This window comes from Cygnus atratus, chromosome 1 (genome assembly GCF_013377495.2).
Source record: "Cygnus atratus isolate AKBS03 ecotype Queensland, Australia chromosome 1, CAtr_DNAZoo_HiC_assembly, whole genome shotgun sequence".
NCBI classification, from domain to species: Eukaryota; Metazoa; Chordata; class Aves; order Anseriformes; family Anatidae; genus Cygnus; species Cygnus atratus.
In genome coordinates, this window is record NC_066362.1 from 26,784,100 (window position 1) to 26,799,276 (window position 15,177).

The window sequence follows — 15,177 nt, forward strand, 5'->3', positions numbered from 1 at the left end:
CTGTGGGCAGTCGCTTCTGCTCAGACCTGTGTGGCCTGTGAACAGTGGAATCGCTAAGCTACCACCAGCCCTAAACTTACATGTTTCTTCTACAGGAGGCTGGTGTATTACACACCAAACTTTTCAATTCCAGTGAAATTGCATTTCTTACTGGGAGTTGTTTCATAGAAACTCATTTGCCAGCTCTACTGCTCATCTCTCCCACTGGGATGGAAAGAAAGGGGCAGATGAGAGCAAATGCCCCAAGGCATGCAAGTTGGCTCTGCTCCCTGAGGCTTTGGGATGCAGAGCACCCCTTACAGCTCCTGTTGCTCATGGCAGTGACCCTCCACTCACACCGTGACTCCACTGGGGATCCAGACCACAGTTAAGCCTGGTGGAGTGAATTAAGGGTTTGGGGACAAAGAGATGGCAGCAAAAGGAGAGAGCTCTTTTAAGTCAGATGCAACCAGTTTTAGGCAAATGAGAGGATGTCTGGGAGGTGGCAGAAAGAATGAGCAGAGCTCTAAGAAACAACAATTATCAGGCAAGGTTGGAGCAGCTTGGTTTGTTTAAACTGGAAAAGAGAAAGGCTGAATCAGACCATGGTGCAAGTAAAATTAGCAGGAGGGACAGGTAATCTGTTGTTTGTGTCCACTGAGGGTTAAAAAAGAAGACAGAACATTAACAGCTGGGATTTGGGTTAATTATTGGAAAGAAGTCTTTCCAAACCACTAGGTAAGCAGGTAGAGCATCTCTCTCCCAAACTTGTTTAAGCGAGGTTGTGAAATTTCCTTCACAAGGAGCTTTAATAACATCCTAGACAAATATCTGTCAGGCAGTGGTCTGGGTACATTTGCTCTTGCTGCAGGGAAGTAGGCCAGGCTAGGTCTTTATGGTCCCTCCCAGCTGCACTTTCCTTTGATGCTCTGGGATGTGTTTCAGTGCTGGGTTTGGTTTTCCCAAGAGCCAGAGTTTCTGAATGCTGACAAAAGCAGCTTCTTGGAGGAGGCTGGTGAGAGAAAACTGAAAAGAAAAAGGGCTAAAGGAACAATTAAAAAAAATGACTCAGTTAACACTCCTCTCTCAAAATAGGGAAGCAAAAAGGTAATTTAACCTCAGCTAGAGGACTTCTTGATCATTTTGTTTTGTATTGCACTGTTTGTCTGGGTTTAGTCTATTCAGCACCACAACCTGTTTTCTCATTTGTTAACATGATAGCTGCTCATTGCATTGCTCTGGATCCCTGCTGGAAAGAGTTCCTCATCATTATTTGTTTTTGGAATGACTGGATGAAAGTTTGTTTTTTGCATAGGGTTCAGAATCTCCCACACAGAATGAGACAGGTTGCAACATTAGGCATCCTTCACCAGCAATTTCCTCACTTGCATAGTGCAACCTTGTTTTGTCACTTTTAAATCTTCCCCTTCTCCCTGAGAACAAATATTCTTCCTTGAGAAATAGGCTTGAGGTAAAGACTGGTGGCAGAACAAATGACAAGCAGAGCTGGCCTGCCACAGAGGGAAGCCACTGAGTGCTTGAGGCCTTTAATTTCAATAGCGCAAAATACTTGGGCAATGTCAAAGCATAATACAGTCTTGATTACAATCTGTTTGAGGTTATAGTCCAACCCTTAATGCAGGGGGAATGACCACATGCACAGCTTCTTTTATTCTGGGGCAGATTTTTAGAGCTATGTAAAGAGAGTGGTAGGGGACAGATATCCTCATGGAAAAGGAGGCTGAGACCTGCCTCTTCTTGTATGTTGGCAAATATCATGGACACTGCAAGGTATGAAAGCAAAAGAATAAGGGACATAATTCTGACTATCTACATCCCTGGCTTTTTTCAACAGCAGGTTAAATGGCAGGATGGGAAGAAACCACTACTCAAAGGAAAGTGTGCTCTCAATATCTGAAGAAAAGAGGAAACTGTATAGCATTCATTGTCTGGACTTCCCAGTCACTTTTAGACAATGGATATACTTCTTTACATTAGATCCTTTCAAATCTGTACTAATTCTGACGAAGTCTCCAAACACAGTCTTCATGGATTTTGAAGAATACGTTGTTGTTAGAGTGAGAATTTTATCAATAGATATATAAAAAAAATCTAAGTCAGACTAGGAACTCCGTTGAGTTCCAAATATTATCTACTCTCATTGACTGGGAATCTGACAAGCAAGATGTGCAGAATCAGGCCCTGAAAAGAAGCAATTTTGCATATTCTCCCAGAACAGAGAATAGAGGAAACAGGTAAATTAAAAAGAAAGATCATATCCATGCAAAGCAAAATCTAAAGAGCTGATTTCAGCAATGATCTTTTACTTTGTAAGTCTTTGGCACTTAGAAATAATTGTACTCACAATGCTGAAAATCTATGAAATTCTGAGTTTGTTTGATTTCACCAAAATGTTTTATTTCCCAACTCATAGGTATTTACCAACTCATAGGTAAAGCGTCTTTCTGATAACACTGAACACTGCATTTCTTTGCAGGGCACTAATTTTCAGATTAAAATCTGTACCCATTAAATTACAAGCCATGATTACATCCAGCTCAAATTCAGGTCCCGACACTCATAATATTATACAAATCAGGATCATGAAGAATATTGTGACCTTGAAACTATAAAAGACTGCAAATTTGCTAACAAACCATTTAAAATGCTTTGAGCAAACCTAGGTCTAATACTTAGAATTCAGTACAGGAAATATTGTATGATGATCATTAGAAACAAGCTAAGAATATGAACAGTAGTGTAGCATGTCATAAAGCGTGTAGGTCAATTTAGCTTCAATTAGGCTAAACAGACCATACAGGATGGGAAAATGTCAGAGACAAAAGACAAATGTGTAGGCAAAAGGTTACAGGAAACAGTTCCAGTCCAAGTAGCCAATAAATGTCATCTTTGCCTTATAAAAATTAAAGTATGTCACATGACCATATCTGATCACGTTATTTAAGATACTGCACATTATTAACTCAGGTAACAAAAGATGGTTTTGAATTTATCTTCATGAAGAGGATCCCAATTGCAGATGCCCAAACCTTTCTTAATATTTAGTTACTGAACTTTGGCAAGTTAGGAAACATTTACCGCAACAGGTAATTTGGCAATCAGCATTTTTTTAAAACAATGCTTACTCTTGATTTTACGTATTTAATTTTCCTATTTATTTGACGTTTGTTCCATTTTCCTTTTATTTTCACAGTCACCATTTCAATACATTTCCTGCCTATCACAGTAACACTTGAACTTGCTATGTCTGAATAGCAAGTGAATCTGGCATACCTGTATTGCATTGTTTTGTGTTTAGTCATTGAATTTAAATTGTGATATAAAAATCTTGTTATTGCGTACTGTGAAAGCCTAATTTCTTTGCAACAATTTTATTAGAAACTGTTGTTCTCCTCCCCCTTTAATTTCCAATTTACTGTTGAGTTTTGCCTACACAAAACTATGTTTCCACTGAAATGCTCTTTAAAGAAAACATCAAAAAGTTGGTGGAAGCCCTGTAGTTTCAAGGCAAAAATTGAAGTGTTTCGACTGAAAATTCTGTGCCATTCACAACATGAAGATGACAAGATAACAGATTGTCTTCTCCAAGACTGACTCACCACAGAGAAGTTCATTCCCAGTTTAGGTACAGTAATCACCATCTGAGGAAAGCACACTGAGTTCAAGTTGATTCCCTGAGCTGTGATTGTACTTCCACCACTAGGGAAAATTAAAAGAAGAAGAAAAAAAAAAAGATAAGTAGGATAATGATACATCTGCTATGATAAACTTAATTACAAATTATATTTTAGAGTAAATGACAACATAAAACCAGAATTAGGGATACACAGGGTGATGCAAATGCATAGCTCTGAGCAGTGATATTATTTTTCTGTGAAACAAAATTTACGCTTGTTATAACAACTAACCATATACAAGAAAAGAAAATTAATTTTAAATACTGTGGTATGCCAGGATATAAAACAAATGTGTGTGCATTTAAAAGAGAGTGCATTTAATATTTTCTAACTTACTTGTTGCTTTCAGTGGTGCTGAAAAAAGTGTCTTTTTTACTGCTGACATTTTTTTGGCAAAGGCAGATGGCTTGGATTAGAGCTACTGAGACCATAAATATGTCACTTAAAAACACACACATACTACCATACATATATATTCATAATATTTATGTATTGCTGGATTTAGACTATTTTAAAATCCATTTGCTCTCCTGAGCACCGCTGACTTGTCACATTAAATGATTTTCCTCACTAATCAGTGTAATGTCCAGACACAGTGTAGGAGACCCACTTAGCTGTATAGTAGGTATCTCAGCGGGACATCACAGGTACAGTCGGCAGCAGCTAGGAGTTAAATCACATAAAGGACAGAGGTGCCCTTCCCCCTTCTCCTTCACCTCTGAAAGGAAATGATCTGCCCTCTGCAACTGCACCATAATAGAAGCAATTGGCATGGCAGATAGAGATAAAAATGCAATTTCTTTTGATAGATTGCTGCACAGCGCAGCCATTCTTCTTTCATTCATTACTTCTCTTATTTCTATGAGAAACTTTTACTCACCTAAGAAAAGATTTGGCTGGATGAATGTTTAAAACAACAGGGTCTTCTCTGTAGGTGAAATGACCTTTCGCGTCTCGGCTAGCTTCGTCGATCCCCACCCTCACGAGATATTCCTGGGGGATTCGTTGTGCTGGAGTGTAGCACTCCACCGTGCTCGCTGATATGCTGGAAGGACAGAAAAGTGCTTGCTTGTCAGCACTGTAAAACACAGATGCTGTTTAAAACATTATCATTTAGTAAGCTGCAAACCCACCTAAGAATCCACATGTGAAAAAATGCCATTGTTTACCACGTTGGATGATCACATTGCAGAAAATAAGCAAGGTGTGGTGTAGAAACAAGAGCAACACTTCTTAGGTTCCATATTCACCTCAGTTTGACTGACTCGCACCTTGCCTGGTGGAAGGCATTTCCCCAGTGCCTGTGACAGCCATGTCAAGCCCTGCACTGTGCAAGGGTGGCTTCCAGCCTGGAAAATGAGAGCATGCTCCAGGTTCAAGGAGAATGACTTGTTCTGCTGTAACCAAGAGGTTATGTCTTTCTCTTTCCAATTCACGGGATTTACCTTGTGTTAAAAAAAAAAAAACTCAGGAAAAAGGGCTGGCAGGGTATATACACTATCTTTCCAGACGCGTGCTGCACTGGGTGCACGCTGGCTCCAGACACGGCTGAGGGAAAGGCAGGAGAGGGTAAGGAGAAGAGAGGAGAGGGTGAAAATTTATGAAGAGCTGACCAGATCCAGCACAGAAGCAGAGTCTCAGGGATATTTGCCTTCCCCTCTTTCTTTCACTTCTTCTGGAAGTCCTTCTCCCATCCTGAGCTCAGTGGGTGAGTGAGCAGCAGAGGGATGAAGGATCCTGGAGCTTGGAGCACATGAACCATGGCCACAGGGAGCAGGGCACATCAGAGGCAAGGGTAACAACTGACTGGAGAAGCAAATATAATTCCAGTGGTTGGGTTCAGTGACTTGGGCCAACCCACATCCAGGAGCCCTTCACGTGAGGACATTCTCAAAGGATGTGAGCAACTGTTTCCAAATTAGACAAGAGGGGCATTTGCTGCCACTTCTAAAGCTTTCCAGGAAGGCAGTGTTCACTGTCTGCTGTTGGGGTTAGTGGTTCATCCGCAAGTATCTAGAAGTTTCACCGTCTTTTAAAGAAAAAAAAAGCCAACTTGATCTAGCTATGCTCAGAACTGGGCAACGCTCCCAAAAGCAAACATCACAGTCAGTTTAGGTAGAGAAACACCTATCCTGAAAAAGCGCTCAAAATCTGCATAGATGTCTCCAGACAATTTTGCTAGTGAGAAGGGGAGTGCTGGGGTTGCTTACCGGGTAAGCCCCAGGGAAGGTTTGATACCTAGAGGTCCCCCTGACTGAAGCAGATGTCTGACTCTGAGCTGGCGGTCATCTCATCCCCACAGTTAGGTGTCTCAAATGGATCAGATGAATCATTCCCCAAAGGTTCATATATTTGTCCATTAGCTGACCAGCTGAGATGATATCAATAAATCCCATCCTAAAGTATTAAGTAGCAGCTGAACATCTTGGTAGTGATTAAATATCAGTCTTGAATACCTAAATCCCTTTGTTGATTTAGTCGGGAAACTTGGCTGATTTGATCAAGAACATACAATAAATCATTTAGCAGCAAGGAATAAAATTCATCTCTCCTGACTTTAAGTCTGACATTAACTAATAGGCTACTGCTTCTCTGCATCCTCTGCAAGTGTGATGTTTCACCACTATGACATTCCATAATATTTAGGAGAGACCCAAAATTTAGATAAATTGCAGGACACCCTGTTTCTGGAATGTGGTGCGCCTGATTCTGCCCTTGGCTGTGAAGGTGACAATTCTGTTCACTCCAGTGGGAGCCACCCTACTGTACCCAACAAGAGGACAAAGCAGGATTTGCATCATGGTAGAATGGTTATTGAATTCAGAATACGTGACAGCCCATAGCAGAGAATCTGTGCTTATTATTTAACTTTACATTCTGATAAGATTCAATGCATTTCCACACATAGCATGTTGAAGGTTCTTGACTGAGCTCCTAGTGGATCCAGTTCAGAGCCGTACAGAAATTTTGGCTCAGTCCTCAAAACTATTTTATACATTGCAGGAAGAGTCCCAAACTGATGCTGTCTCCAGTTAGAAGGCAGTTCAATGATAGTAGCACAGAAACACCTGCTCTGACACATAGGATACAGTTCTACACAGGTCTCATGTTGGCCAGGAAGAAATGGCAACCTGCACCCAGTGCTCATGAGATGTTCACTGGATGCTGCTGCACTAACAGCAGCTCTGACTGTAGAAGAGGGGATTGAGCATGTGGGAATGGGAATGACAAAAATGATAAAAAATGGGTAATTTCTAGTCTGTCAGAAGCTGATTTGCTATTTTTCAATGCAATGTTTTAATGAGGGTGATTAGGCATTGCAGAATAAACAAATCTTCCAGGGAACTGTAGTCCTTTCTAGGAAGATTCTAGACATCCTAAACTCAGGACCTAGTCCCGAACTGAATACTTACTGCAGTCTCTATACTCTGATATGTAGTGTTAGGAGAGGAGAGCAGTGTTTTGTACACCAAGACATTTTAATCAACACATTTCAATATTAAAGCCATCACTTCTTTGTAAACGCATTACCTTTTCAAGATGCATGGTTTCTCACCAACAAAAATCTTTCTGGATTTTCCACTGTTTAGGTATTTGCCAGCTACCGTTAGCAATGTTCCTCCAGATTTGGGGCCATAGGTGGGAGAGATACTTGTTATTATAGGATTCTGAGGGGAGTAAAAACAAGAAGAAAGGACTGCTAAATTATGTTTCCGTATTTTCAAAATATGAAGAGGAAGGATCTTCATACATTTCTTAGCACTTCCAAGAAGTAATAATAAAGCAAACAGTAATATAGAATATAGAATTACCAGACTGGATAAGACTCATGAGGATTCTTCTTCCAGTTCATATTGAAGCTAATTAGACAGTAAAGTTTTTAATTATAGTACTTACCACGTAAGAAAATGTATTGAATAACGTTTTTCCATGTCCAACAGAAACACTACTGGATATATTAAAACTTGCATTTTTTGCAGCAGGAACTGTGCATTCCAGCCTTTGGAAAGCAAAGAAAAAGACAGGATTACTTTTTTTTTCTTTCCTGGCTTGATCATCTTGTATTAAAATTGAACCAAATCAAACTCATAATAATCCAGGATCCATACTGAAAAATTCATCAATCCATGTGTGTCAGGGATATTTCAGGAAAAAACAACCAACCAACCAACCAAAAACAAACCAAAAGCAACAACAACAACAAAAAAAAACACAGCTAAAAGAACTGTTATCTTCTTCTTTAATACTAAATAAATATTATGGTGCTTAAACATAGCCAGAGAAAATGATTTTAGTATATGAAATAGATTTCTGAAGAAAGCATGCTGGAGAAAACAAATACCTCCCATTCAATGGCTGGTTTGATTTTTGGAATTTTCCTTTAGTGTTAGATTTTGGCAGACAACAGGATTGTTTCCTATACTGATTTGCTGTCTAAATTTAAATATTACCAAAATTTGAACTTTTGTAGCGGTATGTGCCAATGAACTACATTACATTTACAGTGTCTCATATATGAGCTATTCTCCTTATAACATCTAGTTTGCATTGAGACTGTTCAGAACAGCAGTTAGGAAAGAGCTCAAGACTGCTGGAGGATGACCTCTCTGCTGCTATAAATGTGGCTAGGGAAGCCTTGCCGTGCTTTGCACATAGCTTTGTTAGGACACAGCTGAATGCTCTGAATTGAGAGAGGATATTCATTGAACTTACTATTTCTCTGAGATAACAACCAGAATAACCTCCATCTTGAATTTAAGCAATTATTCCACTGTCTTGAATACATATTCCTGAGGAGGAGGAGAGGTACTGCAGAGGGTCATGAGCCTCTTGATGACCAAATACTTGCATCTTCTCACATTCTCCATCTCACAGATCCTCACAGATCAGGAAGATGGAGGTGACATACCTGAGCCCTACAGGATCCTGGCTGAAGGAACCTGCCACCTTTTCATACCTTTGAATAGTTTCATTTTTCCAGCTCCCACAAGTGTTGAACTGCATTTTGCAGGCAAATCAGAATAAGCTGCTGCAAGAGCTATTGGCAGTCGCTAGATATACTGGATCTGTCTTTGGAGCACTGTTTTCATGGGGAACTTATCAAACCAGGGGACTGTTTAACACCTAAATTTTCTGTGTGAAATTTCAGAATTGAAGGATGATACCCATTGACTGAACGTTTGTATCATTACATAATCCATACCACATAAAGAACATTTCTATAAAGGAAACTTCATATTTTAGGTTTCTTACTTGTTTTTGTTGCTAGATTTTGCTTCCAGAGAACAAATTTGTCCTCCAATATGGACTACTGTATTTTTTAATTCAAATCTATTATTTTTGCTGAATCCAAAGTCCCATCCACACAGTGTCAGTTTTGTCCCGCCTTCTAAGGGAGCGCTGCTCGGGAGAATCTGTTAAAAAATATTTCGTTACTTACATCAGGTTTTCTCAAACTTCAAATGGAGTTAAAGAATGTGCAAAGGAATAATTTTAGAAAAGCATTTCTTCTGGCAGACTATGTCCTACCATTCATCTTAATTGTTCTTCACCTTTCATTTGTCACATTATGAGCTTTCTCTGACAGTAGCAATAAATAACAAAACCTATACTAGAAAGCTTTGAAGGATAGTGTTTAGGGGCACTGAACAAGCTGTGCATTGTAATAGTCTTTTAAATCCTGCCGTTCTTGTCTTTCACATCTTATTTCTGGCATGTTAAACATACAATGTACTTATTTTGTTAGAAGCTGAATGCTGAACACAAAAGAGTCCCCAAATGACCATTTTTTGTTAGCTTGATGAAAGTCAGGTTCATAGTGAAGTAGCTTCAAAGACACCAAAATCCGATATTGCATTGGCTGTGATAAAGTTAACGTGACTTCTGCTATTCTTTCCTTAAATCTTTTACGTTTGGTCACCTCTAATTCCGAGTTAAAAATAAACTACCTCTCAGCAACACAGAGACAATCTACAAAGGAAATGCTTTTTTTTTTTCTTTTTTTTTTTTTCTTCTGTATATTGTAAATTGTCCTGTAAAATATAACAATGGTGGGAAAAATGTAGGAACACTATAGAGGTCTTGCAAAAACTCAGTAAAAGTGCTGGTCAGTACTGCCAGTAAAGGAATAAAAAAGTCATTGGTTTAGGGTTTATGGGGACTTTTAACAATACTGCATAATTTTGCAAACGTATCAGTACTACTGGACAAACAACAGAGAATGAAAGACTGAATTTATACTTGTGGTCATAGTGCCTGAACGTCTTAGACTTAAGGCTTTAGTGATAGTAATTTTGCCCCTAAAATGTAATACAGCTGTGCCTTTCAAAGGACCTGACTTCATTTTCAAGCTGAAAAGAAAGTGTTTGAGAGATACTTGGCTATTATTTCATCTGGAAATCCAGTAAGACAGCACATTTCTTTTCAACTCTCTTGTAGCTGTACTTCCAGACTCTCACAAATGAACTATTGTAGATAGAAAGGCAGCATAAGAATACTTCAAAAGAATTAAACCATATATTCTATATGGGGAAATTTACTGCCCCCATTAGAAAGCAGACAAAGAGTCTGATCTAAAATGCACTGAAGTCAGTAGGAATCTTTTCTACTTTAATGAGGTTTGGATCAGCTCTCAGTGAGCACAGGAGAGGGAACCTACGCAGGAACAGTGCTTTTGCACAAATCCTATAAAAAAGGAGTGATGTTCACACAGACCTCTGTCAACGAATGCTGCAGCTTAGTGTGGGGAGCATCCTGTGGAGCCTGTGCCATTCCCAAATTTAAGTTTCCTTTTTTTTTTTTTTCCTCTTCAGAATCTGGACTGGCTTCAGATAATACTTTTCCACTCCACTTAATATCTCAGCACAATATCTATTTTTGGAATTACAAAACTAAAATTGCTCTGTGGGGGTACAGGATGTCTTGTGTTTTGTGCAATAATGCATAGACTTCTGGCATTTGAGGAGACCGAAATGTAATCCATTAAGTTAGCAAAATAAGGGGGTTAAAACCAGGCTTCACAAAGCCATACAGAATCAAAAACTAAGGCACTTATCTGCTTTTGAGTGATCTTACCTGCCAAGAGACTTGTGATAGCAGCCCATGTGCCTTAACTGAGGGAAAATGAAAGTATTTACTGTGTTCTACTAGCAAATTTAGGAGGTACGACTTCAAAGTAGAGCAAAAACCAAAAACAAACACAAAAAACAACCCACCCCCAAACTTGTACTTTTGTATTTGAGCTCTCAAAAAATTCCCCTAGAGTGTTTTTATGCACTCCTTTATTTATTTAATTTGTTTTGTATGTTGAAACCACTGCAAGTCAAGAGTGGTTTCCAAGACTTTTCCTTGGGAGAAATGACAGGAACGAGCAGTGAACCTCCTGGACTTTGAACCAAGGCATTTGTAGGCATCGTCTTTGCACTTGCATTGTGCAGGTAGTAACAGAAAATAAGCAAAGCCCAAATCAGTTATAAATGCAATGAAAACTGTTGAAAATTCTCTCTGGCCAGGAAACCCCACTGACAACCTGGAGTAAGTCCTTCTGTGAGGCCTGAAGTTCTGCATGTCCCTGCTGCTCCCTGGGCTTTGGGTTATGGGGGAGAAGGCTTTTTCTAAAAATGTTAAAGATTGTGTTTTTCTTTTGCTTATGTTAACAGCCATTATGCTAATATCCACTCACATACCTTATAAATTGTTGGAAGAAAATATCTATTTATTAACGTTTCAACAGCCCATTCATTTTAATTAAGAGGCAAGAACATGCACAGGCCACATTTGAAATTTCCAGCAGAACCTCCAATCTAAACAGGCAGCAGAGGGCTTGATGTTCTTGATACTTCTGAGATAAAAGCTGACTAAAATGACTCACTTTAAAAACAACAACAAACCATCCCAGGTTTTTAACCACAACAAAGAATCCGAAGGAGACCAGCTTATTTTTCCTTTTATGCAGTTCACCTCTCAGTGTGACCTGAACTCCGCATGCAGATGCCAGCAATTTGTTTCATTATGGAGTTACCTCTAATGCGACTCCTCAGAGTCCCCCAGCGTTCCTTCAGTTTGGGCTGACAAAAACGTGTTCCAGTGCTAGCAGGGGCCAAAGGTGGAGGCAGGTCCATGAGGTACGCTGCCCGCTGTGTTTGGGGCTGAGCCGGGCAGGGATGCAGAGCTGCTCCCCACCACCCAATGGCTCCAAGGAAAAGTACTTAAAGCAGGGCAGAGGCCTGAAGGGTCAGCAGAACCAATGGGAGAACCTTGTGCTTCCCCTGTGTCATTCCTCCTGAGAGGAGTATCTCATCCTTTTTATTCTTTTATTTTTTTTTTATTTTTCCACTGTGCACTGGTCTGTGTAATAACCTGGGAAAACTTTGCTGAACTTATCTAGTGTCCTTTGGATCAGATCCTCTGTGTTACCCTCAGGTTAAAATGCTCATATGACCTATCGTAAGCAATCTGTGCCTCTGAAATCAGCAAAATATTAAGGGGAGTAGGACAGAATTTCAAATACTACGCAAAGCAGGTCATCCCCTGTTTGTTAGGAACAAAACAAGCTTGTTTCTCATATTTTATGCATATGGGTTTAAAGACAGATCAGAAGATGATGAATAATCTGTTTTATATTTTTTTTCAGTAATAATGTTAAATGTCATGGTCCAGCAGAGCATGAAATCTGTCTTAACAGCTAGCAATCCAAAGGGATTTGAGTACTCAGCTGCATCTTTTTTTCTTTACAAGCCTTCTAGAAGCAACTTCCACTGATGTGGGCATACAGTAAATCAAGATTCCCTTCAAGACCCATCAGTGCCACAGATCCATGTTCATTACAGGGGCAGACTGGGCTCGTGCTGAGCGGGCAGGGCTTGAGCTGTGTGTGGGGAAGGGCAAGCACGTGGCCAGCCCCATGCCTGCTCCTGCTGCCCACATCTATGGCCCGATCCATCGGATGAGTTCTCCCAGCAACTCCAGAGGGACTCGAGAGGTGGCTCTGGGGACACACCTCTTGGTCTGCGCGTCTCTGCATGGGCTCCAGGTGCTTACTTCTTGAAGCTGCCGAGCGCACAGACTCCGGGTTGAAACCAGAGAGGGCTGTGTGAGCTCAGCACCTCTGAAAGCCAGAAACAAGGCAGTTCTGAATCTTAGAAATGTTTTTGGATGCATGGCAAGCCACAGCAGCTGTTGGAAATTTTTACTGAGAAAAAATGTTAAGGGTTGCTGCTTATACTTGAGCTCTAGGAAAGACAAAACAAGCTATGCAGGGCAGGTGTGAGCAGTTCGGTTCTGCAGAGGTATATAAAAATGGGCCAGGACTAATCCCCAGTGCATGCCTTTGTATCAGTGATTCACAGTCTCTTAAAAATTGGGGGCAGAAAGGACAATTTGATCATCTACTGCAGCTTTTCTGAAATGGCTGAGTTCTTGTATAAAGTGAAAGTAAATGATTCACATTTGGAATAGCGGATTTTTTATACCTCCTTTGCCCAAAGGTAAATGGTAACTGAAGGCAAGGCAAACACACTTACACGCATGCTCACACACACACATCTCTCCATCCATTTTGGGTATGATTCCTAGAGTGCTTCATTGTCTGTTCAGTGAATTTTGTCTGATTTAGCCCTAAATTTTGTATCTGGAAGATGAAGAATACCACCCCTGAAAACAAGTTTCTATATTACTATTGAATTCAAACTTTTATAGCAGTTTTGCTTGGCTACTCTTAAAAAAAGCTGTTGTCCATGGAATCATCTGCCCAGTTGAAAGAAAACACTATTGCTAAGGAAGAACTATTGCTTCCCTTTCTCCCTGAGAGTTTAGCATGTCAAAGTTTCATTTCTGTTTGCAAGCTGTATACCCAGAGGAAAATGTATTTTTTTGCCACACAGTATAGTTTAAATGTGTTAAAAGTAAGTAGGTGCAAGTGCTACCAGAAGGCTCTCCGCTTGTTCCTCCCTCAGTGTACCAGTCCATCTGCTGCTCCCTGAGCCTTGGCCTTCACAGCCGTGTTGCACCTCACTTGAAGCGATTCGGTTAAACGTACAGTCTGCCCGTCAAAATCTCACACCAACCGTAGCTAAATGAAAACAGGGGCGAGCCAGCAGGGCTCTGTGCTCATCTGCACGGCGTTGTCCCTGTATGCTCCTCACAGGAGCCCACGGAGAGCAGCCTCTGGCTGTCCCCTCTGCCAGGGCAAAGCTGCTGGCTTGCTCCCCTCCAGCTGCCACATCCGTTGTGAGAGAGAGCAGGCACTTCATTTGCCGTAAGTGCATAAAAATAAGAAGTGGAATGAGCATGGGAACTCCTCTGTTTGCTTCTCATGCTCACCAACAGGGCATCTGAGGGCACCTCTTCCTATATATTTACCCCAAAGACTCATCCAACCCTTTAGGCTCCTGATGCAGTGCCTAAACAACGATGGCCACACCGCAGGCCGCATGGCGGGCGCTGCTGGGCCTGGAGGGCTCTGCCAGCTCAGGGTTTCCAAGGGGTGGTGGGCAGGCTGCCCTTCACCCCACACACCACCCCAGACACTGGTATGGTCCCCCGGATGCCCTGTATCTGAAATGACGTAGAGGTGAATACCAGAAGCATGTATTTTACCTCGTAGACTCTTGGCAAGCAGGTCTCCTGGGTCCAGGTCCCTCCAGCGCACTCTGGAGACCTCAGGCACTGCTCGCCGCACCAGCCGCACCGCATGAAGGCAGGTGCCAGCAGGCACTGGCTGCAGGACTGGAAATGGTGGCAGCCCGGCCCGTTCAGTGGCACCTTGGTTATCTGTCAGTGGAAAGAGATGGTGTACAGAGCCTTTGAATGCGCACACTCGCCGCTGAGGAGAGTCTCAATTTATGCAGCGCGCTGTGGCACTACTCAGATTTCAGCTGTGCAAGTTATGGTGCGGCTTCTCTTTAGCTCGGTAATTATAGGATCTTATAAGTAATTTAAGTGACATGATTTTAAATTCACTTGGGAGAAACCCTAAAGGCATCTTAATGTTATATACAGTTACTACCAGCATCTGGTGTTTACAGCAAGATAGCATTTTTTTTGCTGATGGAAAAAGAAAACAGCAGCATGCTCCTCCCAGTTCTGTAGCAATTCTTGGAAAAAACAGTGTGTCTCAGTATGTCTTAGTTCATATGTTTATAAAAATAGGCATGATGGCTATTTCAGCTTTGGTGAGGCTACATTAATTTGTGTGACACACTGGGCACACGACTGACCAAGTACTTGGTGTTTAACGCATACCATCAAAAAACCTAACCTGTATAAAAACATGAATTAAAATTTATGATAATTTTCAAAATATCAAAATAGGTATGATAATAGTCACTCTAAATATCAGAAGTTATCTTTGATCAAAGTATTAATACTAGCATTTAATTACATCACTATATAATTTATACTTCAGTACCTTTCTTAAACATTTTTGGGACATTTTCTTTGAAGGTTACTCTTGTAAATAGCTCATAGTTTCTAGTAAATGATTAATAACCATCTTTAGTAA

The 15,177-nt window shown here is 40.7% G+C and overlaps 1 protein-coding gene across 3 annotated transcripts in view; it reads right to left on the minus strand.

Moving 5' to 3' along the window:
- MET (MET proto-oncogene, receptor tyrosine kinase) overlaps window positions 1–15,177 on the minus strand; it is a 91,124-nt gene that overhangs the window by 28,362 nt on the left and 47,585 nt on the right. For all 3 annotated transcript variants that reach the window (XM_050714213.1, XM_035544056.2, XM_035544057.2), the window contains exons 5-10: window positions 14,274–14,447; window positions 8,931–9,091; window positions 7,575–7,677; window positions 7,209–7,345; window positions 4,558–4,722; window positions 3,600–3,699 (exon numbers count right to left, since the gene is read on the minus strand). In XM_050714213.1, the coding sequence (XP_050570170.1) occupies window positions 3,600–3,699; window positions 4,558–4,722; window positions 7,209–7,345; window positions 7,575–7,677; window positions 8,931–9,091; window positions 14,274–14,447 (840 nt within the window). The remainder of the gene's footprint in view (window positions 1–3,599; window positions 3,700–4,557; window positions 4,723–7,208; window positions 7,346–7,574; window positions 7,678–8,930; window positions 9,092–14,273; window positions 14,448–15,177) is intronic.